This window comes from Durio zibethinus, chromosome 21 (genome assembly GCF_047325235.1).
Source record: "Durio zibethinus cultivar Kanyao isolate XHJ-2024 chromosome 21, ASM4732523v1, whole genome shotgun sequence".
NCBI classification, from domain to species: Eukaryota; Viridiplantae; Streptophyta; class Magnoliopsida; order Malvales; family Malvaceae; genus Durio; species Durio zibethinus.
In genome coordinates this window covers 20,575,484-20,583,804 of record NC_143182.1, presented here as the reverse complement: position 1 = coordinate 20,583,804, position 8,321 = coordinate 20,575,484, and the positions used below count along the sequence as shown (strand labels likewise).

At 33.5% G+C, this 8,321-nt stretch overlaps 2 protein-coding genes across 2 annotated transcripts; both read left to right on the top strand.

The window, feature by feature from the left end:
- Positions 1-247: 247 nt before the first annotated feature.
- LOC111306308 (zinc finger protein 6-like) lies at positions 248-1,287 on the top strand. The gene has a single exon (XM_022904207.2). The coding sequence runs from the start codon at positions 481-483 to the stop codon at positions 1,084-1,086; it is 606 nt and encodes a 201-aa protein (XP_022759942.2). The 5' UTR covers positions 248-480; the 3' UTR covers positions 1,087-1,287.
- Positions 1,288-2,109: 822 nt separating this feature from the next.
- LOC111305752 (chloroplastic group IIB intron splicing facilitator CRS2-B, chloroplastic-like) lies at positions 2,110-8,003 on the top strand. Its single transcript, XM_022903529.2, has 9 exons — positions 2,110-2,264; positions 2,689-2,896; positions 2,977-3,061; positions 3,158-3,225; positions 5,114-5,164; positions 5,258-5,331; positions 7,079-7,137; positions 7,262-7,338; positions 7,595-8,003. The coding sequence occupies exons 2-9, from the start codon at positions 2,693-2,695 to the stop codon at positions 7,709-7,711; spliced, it is 735 nt and encodes a 244-aa protein (XP_022759264.1). The 5' UTR covers positions 2,110-2,264; positions 2,689-2,692; the 3' UTR covers positions 7,712-8,003.
- Positions 8,004-8,321: the final 318 nt, after the last annotated feature.

Below are 8,321 nucleotides of genomic sequence, written 5' to 3'. Positions count from 1 at the left end.
ATTTTTTAATTAATTGAAATGATATTAAAATTGACTATTGATATTTTACGAATTATTTTTTTAATTAAATAAATATAAAAATAAAAAATTTTAAATCGTATCATAATTTATATCAATATATTAAATATAAAATATATATCTTTTAATTTTTATCAAAACTTTTATTAAAATTTTAAATTACGATTTAAAATTGTCTCTTCTAATAAATTTATATAATCATATCCGGCTTGAATTGAAATCTAAGAACTCCAACACTCCTAAAAAAAATAATTTTCTTGGGCAAATCTCACTTGATCCTTATCTTGGGGATAATTTTCAGATCCAACCCTTCTCCTTTTTCTTACATGGCTTCACTCCCTCTCAAGTAAATTACCTTGTATAAATTTAGCTCGTGAATCCCAGTTAGCTCTTATTCATGATTTGCATCAGTATTACTTGAAACTGCCTTGTAATTCTAAAACTTTTAACTCATCTTTTTTCATGGCTGATATTGATTTTCATGCAAAACCCTTGAAGCTCTTTGGCTTCAACATAGTGGAAAGCACTGCCAATCATTCAAGCAAATCTCCAACCGGATCAGCGGAAGTCGAGTCCGATGCCCGTAAATACGAGTGCCAATATTGTTGCAGGGACTTTGCTAACTCTCAAGCCCTAGGGGGTCACCAAAATGCTCACAAGAAGGAAAGGCAGCGACTGAAGCGTGCACAAATGCAAACTATTCGAAGTTTCTCTTCTCCTCACCTCCAAAACTATATGTTATCTGGTTTTGCACCTCCGCCGCACCTCCTTGCCCCGCCGCAGTATCATTCTTCCTTTTATATGTCACGTGGAGTAGCAGCAGCAGCTGCCCCATTGCATATGTGCCATGGTGGCACGTACCCTTGTGGGCCGGCTGCTGGGCTTGGACGGCCTCTGTATACAGGAGAAGGAGTGGAGACCATGGCGGTCGCGATGTCCGGTCATGTCAAGGCTCATGCCAGAGTTTTGCCAGCAGTGAGGAGGTTCACCGGAGACGATGATGGCCCTAAGATTGATAACGGACTAGGTTTGGATTTGCATCTCGGTCTGGGGCCGGCCGTGCCATGATATAAAAATATATGGGCTGGTTCAAACTTCAAATTTATAAAGTGCATGGGGTTTGGACATGTAAATATTTTTGTTTTCTAATTTTTGCTGATAATGATCTCTATGAACTTTAATATCTTGAGTAAAGCAATTATATATATGGATTTTGCTCATTGTTAATTTTCAACATGTTTCCCCTAATTTAATATTAATTTTAATTAGTAACTTAATTAAGATTATTAAAGGCTGTAATCTTAAAATGGATTTATGTTTCATTATACCTTTAAAGTGATGAAAGATTATATATCGTAATTTGAATGAAAGAAATAATTGCTAATGTGAGTATTGTTTCAGATTTTTTCTTCATTCTTTGTAATTCGTAATTTATTTTGAGAAGCTATTATTTTTATATTTAATTATAAATATGTTTGATAAGAGCTTTTATAACAATTGGTGTAATTTAAAAAGAATTTTTTTTTTCATCTCAAAAGTAATAAAAAAATTTTATATTCTTGAAAATGGTTCATCACAAATAGCATACATGTTTAGCAAATCAACCCACATTATAGAATAATAAAAAATTGTAGTCACTAACAAGTAGTTGACTTAATTGGATAAAATTTATTCTCCTTGATAAAGAGATCTTGAGTTTAAATTTTATCAGTGACAATTTATTATCAAAGTCTTTAGTTTGAATCTTATCAATGATTGCTTGTTAAAATCATCTTAAATGCACAACCTACATTAATTTATTTTAAGTTATCAATTACGATACATTTTACTTTAACTTAAAGGATTAAGTGATCTATCTATCTCATATTTATTTTATCAAAAAAATAAAAAGTTGCTTTTCTTATTTTTAATTTCTTGAAAACTTGAAATAAAAAAAAATAGAAATTTAGATTTCAATTCTTGTAAGAATGATTTTGTCCATAAAACAAAAATAAGAAAGTTGCAACAAAAAATGTATATGGGTTGAGCCCAAATTCCCTTAGAAGCCCATCAATTATTCGTTAATCATAGTCATGAAATTTATATCAAAATCATCTAAACATGAAATATCCCAACCACCTAAGCTAAGACAAAACCACCAAAGCCTCAAACTCAAACTCAAACTCAACCTCAAGTGTGCTCTTTCTTCCCCTCCCCTTTCCGTCAACCTTTTTTCTTATTGAATTGAAGTACCCGAAGACACACAGGTCAGTTCCTCAAATTTTTTTTTTGTTTTTCACTTCTGATTTCTATATATCAGTTTTCCTTATCTTATGCCTTTTGCACTTGTATTTTCTTATTCCCTTATCTCAGTTGTTCTGTAATTTTCTTTTTTGGGTATCTCTTGTTTTGTTTGCTTACTTTACTGTATCTTCTGTTCTGTGGTAAGTGTTGCTCATTGTCAACACTGGGTTCAAGCTTGACCTGGCTATGGAAAGGAAACAATGTGGAAATCTGAATGAAATATGCCAAACAATGAATTTTCAATTTCCCATTTTTCTATTATGCTCTAAATAGGAAAATCATAATTAAAGATTGAAGCTTTTTGATAAAGGAACAACAACTAACAGCAAGCCCAAGTATTCTTCTTTATTTAATTATGAAAAAATGTTTTATGCTATGCCTTTTTAGGTCAATGTTGCATGCAATTTCTGTTCCAAACACTTGCATTTCGTATCCAAGAAGCAGATGTTTTGGTCAAAGGAATCGAGGATCAACAAGGCTCTGTTTGCGTGCTTCATTGCCAGACAATAATGGTGGATCTAAAGTGGAGTATACTCCTTGGTTGATTGTTGGATTGGGTAACCCTGGAAATAAGTACCATGGAACTAGGCATAATGTAATCAATTACAAGTTATGAAGCCAATAGCTTAATGTTTCTTTTGGTTTATATGGTATTGACATTGTTATATGTACCAGGTTGGTTTTGAAATGATTGATCAAATTTCTCGATTGGAAGGGATTGTGTTGAATACTATTCAGTCAAAAGCTCTAATTGGAATAGGTAAATATTTTTCCCTGGGATTTAATGCTTTTTAGTCTTTCCAGATTTATAGTTATGCTTGGTGGTTTCCTTAGATTTCATGTGTTATCAGTACAGGTGCCATTGGGGAAGTACCAATTTTGTTGGCAAAGCCTCAGGCATACATGAATTTCAGTGGGGAATCGGTTAGTCCTCGTACATTTTGTTTTCCCCTTTCCTCATATCAGTTCTATATAGCAGGGTCTAGGTTATGCTTCCCATGTCCTCTGGAAGAATCTCCTCATGTTTTAGTTAGCAAAGGCATCTGCACTTTTTTAAAACATGGCTGGAAATGATGTGCCAATGCTTTTGCTTGGAATATTTTCTGAAACATGCTGCCTTCATCTCTTTTTTTCTTGAACCAGCTGCACATTTTCCATCAGATATCTAGAGGACAATGATTCTTGTACAAGACCATTCTTAGATGCCTCACCATAAAACGAAATAGGGATGATATATCTGAATAAATCTGGAACTCATTGTATTCTCATATTTATAATTAAGAATTTTAAAGACAAATTGTTGTATAGTGTCTTTAGTGCCATTTATTTACACAAAACTAATGAAATATTAATAAATTACATATCTCATTGGTTAATTGGTTATTTCTTCAATGCCAGCAATGAAAGTGGTCTATCACCTCAATTCCTAAGACCTAGAAGAACCCAAGTAGTGCCATCCAAAGTTTTCTGATCCTTTTTTTTTCCTTAATTTAAGATTTGATTTTATAAATAAGGGAAGTGTTCCGAAAGAAAATTATCCAATTGGAAAGTCTTTCTTGATATTAAAAAAAAATGGAAGATGTAGGTCTGCCAGATTAAATTTTTGTTGTATAAGAAGCATTGCAGCATCTCTCATGGTTCATGTAACAGTTCCTTTTTTTTGTATCTTATTTTATCAATTGCCTCCTGACCACCAAGGCTGCAAATGAGGTAACACTTAGACGATATATCTTTGATAAGTGGATGCATTGTCATAGATTAGATGCAGCTAAAATGTAACAGGAAATTTACTGCATAGAGTGAGTGTTTACATAGTTCATTGGAGATATTTGGACAAATTGTCACTTTGAAACTTACACAGGACATCAACTTTTGTTTTATAAATTGAAGTCTAGAGACTGATGTCCCTGAAACAAATAGTTCAGCAAGCTCCTGATTTTCTAAAGGCAAATGCATCAGCCTCAGCCTCAGCCTCAACATGATTAAAAGCAGCAGAAAAGCGATTAAAAACTTACTGCTTCCATGAGTGTTCTTAGGTCTAAGCTGTTCCTTTTACCATATGTGCAGAATTTCAAATCATGCATGTCTGAATTAGGGATAGACAGGTGAAAGATTCTGCTAGATGCTATCAAATTAAATTAAGTTGTTGCTGAATGCCTAGCCATGCACCTACTTAAATTCGATTGCAAGTAAATTAACATGTTTAATTTTGGAGTTGATCTTTTAGACCTTCATCTTTGTATTTATGGTTAGTCTTGCATTCAGGACTTTTGCATCCTGCCAGATTACACTGCAACACCCAAATTGTTCATTAATTAGTGCTTTTTACCTGAGGGTTTTTTAACCATGGCAGAGATTTTATATGTATATGGTTAATCCTATGTTATGGACTTTACCTGCTGCGATGCTACCCTGCAACACCCAAGTTCATGTTTATTAACAAGGGTTTCTTCCTTGAGGGGATTCTTTTAACAGTGGCAGAGGTTTTGTCTGTATACATGGTATATTATTTTCAAGTTTTTACATCTTTGGGGAATCAAATGTTGTAGTGGCATATAGGCAGCTAAATAAGCATATCACAATACTGATTCAAGATGTTTATATGATGATCAATAAAGAATGTGTATGGAATGTGTGGTAATGTGCGTCTCTTTTTCTTGTATATATATAGATATATATATATATATATATATATATGTTCTCCCACATCCTTTTTCATTATTTTTAAGTGACATTTTGGTGATTTATTTAAGCCACCTTATAATCATTTCTATCTCTGAATTTTCCACTTTTTTTTAATACTTTTGTTAAGGTTGGGCCTCTTGCTGCTTATTATCAAGTACCCCTGCGTCACATATTACTGGTATGCTGTCTTACATACCCATCAAGCAGGAGTTATCTTTTTATTGTTGTTGTTATTATTTAGAACACTTTGACTTTGAGCTTTCCAATGTAGATATATGATGAGATGAGCTTGCCAAATGGTGTTCTGAGGCTTCAGCCAAAAGGAGGACATGGCCATCATAATGGGTATGTTTGATTGATATTACTAATAACAGAATCTTTATAAGTCTCCCTTTGCACTGAGCCAGATTGTTTAAGAAGCCTTAGTTTATGTACAAGAACTTCCCAAGCAACATATAAAGTTTATCTGTCTATCTCATGAACTTAACTGTGTTGTTTAAGAAAAATCTTTTTCATTCAAGAACTTCTGAAACAGTATTCATCTGTCTAATTCATGAATCTTTACATGTCTGAAACCAAATAGCGATAAGATGAGATTACCTAGATAAGGTATAACAAAAAAATGCCTAGCAGATGAGATGTCTATTCTGAGAAAATTTGCTGTTGAAGTAGTTACCTGTTGTAGCTTAAATTTATTTCTCCTGATTTATAAGACGTTCTTGTTTGCTGTGTTATTTTTCCTTCATATTCTACTCCTTTTGTTCTGTTCTATGGTGATAAAGATAGACTACTAGCCTTTATGGTGATGAAAATAGAGTATAACTTATATAGTTTTCTTTTTTTGATTTTTTAAGAATGTTAATCTTATTTCTTTTCTGGTGGGATACAAACAAAGGAGAGAAGTATGTCACAATCCATCTTTTTTTATTGTTGACCCCTCCCCCCTTTTTGAAAGAAAATGAAGTGAAAGCCCAAGGGACATGTAATTTTCCAATTATCAGAGATTTAGGATACCCTAAAATTTCATTGTCTAGTAGACAATGAGTTGCAAATCGACATTGAAGCCTTATTTTACCTTCTTTTTTTTTCATAGTATTTGTTTTCAAAGAATGTTGTATCATGGGATGCCTTGGCTTTCTTTGCTTTTTAACCTTTCAAGCCTGTGACGAACCAGCATTTAGATAGTTGGGAATCTTCATTGTGTTTTTCGCTGCAATCAGATTGTTCTGTCATTTCACATGGATTGGAATAAAACCATGTTATTAAGTGACTAACAATTGATTTACTAGCTTCGCCCAGAAAAAAAAAAAATGAAACAATGGCCTTATTAAAGTCTAGACCTAAGCAGTATTAAACTGAGAAGCCCTATGTGAATATCAAGAACCATTCCAAGAGTTGACATTGTTGGTTGTGTTTTATCTAATCTAATAGATAGAAATAACTTGGCTTATATATTTGATTATTTCCATGGTTAGGGTGAAATTGCAAATTCTTTTCATTCTGAAATCAAAAACCAAATTTGAACCCAAGGCTTAACTCGATTGATTCATACAGCTACCCTTAAAAGGTGGCATCAAATAGGTCTGGGGTTCAAATCCCAGCATCTGCAACCCCTTCCCCTATCCCTAGGCTGCAGCCTCCTTTGTACCAAAAAAAAAAAAATCAGAAACCAAATTTAAGGTGAGGCTTACAGTCATTTGCTGTTGATAGTTTGTGTTGTTTTTGGTTTTCTTTATGCCTCATTTCCTTCCGTGCAATCAGGAGTTCTTTGTCTGGTTTGTGTAGATATTGTTTAATTCTAATTTGTTTATGGTAATCTAAGTAATTATGGGCTTGATCTTGGACATATCTCAGCTATTGCAAAATCAGTACTTTGCTCAACAGTTCCTCCCTGATATCATTCCACATTTGCATTGAGCTATCTCAATCTTACAGATTTGAGCAATACTAGTTCATATTTACGTCCTAATTCTAAGGAATAATAAAAGCAATCGCACAGTTGTTTCTCCTGTCTCTTTAAGTGCATCTTCATCTTTCTCCCCACTTAACAAATGGAGATTCAAAAACATTAACATTTGCTCTCTTGTTGCAGAGTTAAGAGTGTGATGGGCCATTTGGACGGCTGTCGTGAATTTCCTCGGTTGTGCATAGGTGGGTTCCTAGAATACAATCAGCTTTTGCTTAACTATGAAGTATTTGCATCATAAACAGACGTTCCTTTTAAAAGGTAGATTAGATGCATATGTTGATTCTAAAAGAGTTATTCATGTATCAGGCATTGGAAATCCACCTGGTGCTATGGACATGAAAGCTTATCTTCTGCAGAAGTTCAGTTCAGTAGAGCGAAATCAGGTATACTATTACTGATTTCAACTATTATGCAAGGTTTAGTTGCCTCTTGTCTATCTCATGCTTTGGTGTTTAATGGATTATACTCTCAGACACGAAACTTAGCTCTTCAATTAGGTGTGTTGTATTCAATCCAATTGAATTTAAAAGCAAAATCAAAGTTTAACTTGGATTGATGTGTTTAGTTTTGATGTTTAAATATGTAGAACTAACTCTGTCGCGCTCCAATAATGTCAACTGTTATTGGCTATTTTGACAGATTGATGAAGCATTGGAACAAGGAGTTGAAGCTGTGAGGACCCTAGTGCTCAGTGGATTCAGCCAAAAAATCACAAGATTCAATTTAGGACAGAAGTACAAGCATCACAAAGTCTGATCATACAGAAACAAGATTCAACTCGTTTGAGAATGTTAAGAACCCATGGATGAAGGACATGGAGTTTCCCCTCAACTTTCCTCACGCTAACAGCCATATTGGTGGAGTAAGTGTAACCATTTAAATGAACCCCTTTTTTCTTTACCCTTTATTTGATAAATATTAACTACCCTTTTAGCAGAACCTGGTTATATATTTTCTTTTCCAAGTAACTTTTCAGAAGTATGTAAGGCCAATTTATTTAAAATTTTAGCAAAAATCAAATATGAATTTAGCAAAATCAAAAAATATGTTATGTTTGACGTGTTGATACGAATTATAACATAATAATTTTCGTGTTTGATTAAACATGAAAAAAAATACACAAATACATGAATCGACAATCTTAATGAATTAGTCAGCCCCTGGTTCAGAGCTGAACAAATTTCAGAAATGGAATAGTATTCCTACATCTGAAAAACATTGTTGCCATTGCCACTGGCTTTCTCTACCAACATCCAAATTCATTGGGGTTTATCATCCTTGGTGGGATGAAGATCATATCTTGTATTGTATAAAGGCTGTAAATAAATTTAATAATGTCTAAAATGTGGTGGCATTCTTACATTTC

Excerpts from the sequence above, each read along its gene's own strand:
- LOC111306308 (XM_022904207.2), top strand. The coding sequence starts at position 481 with ATGGCTGATATTGATTTTCATGCAAAACCCTTGAAGCTCTTTGGCTTC.
- LOC111305752 (XM_022903529.2), top strand. The coding sequence starts at position 2,693 with ATGTTGCATGCAATTTCTGTTCCAAACACTTGCATTTCGTATCCAAGA. Across the intron at positions 3,062-3,157 it reads AAAAGCTCTAATTGGAATAG|GTGCCATTGGGGAAGTACCA; the intron begins GTAAATATTTTT and ends TTATCAGTACAG. Across the intron at positions 7,339-7,594 it reads GTTCAGTAGAGCGAAATCAG|ATTGATGAAGCATTGGAACA; the intron begins GTATACTATTAC and ends CTATTTTGACAG.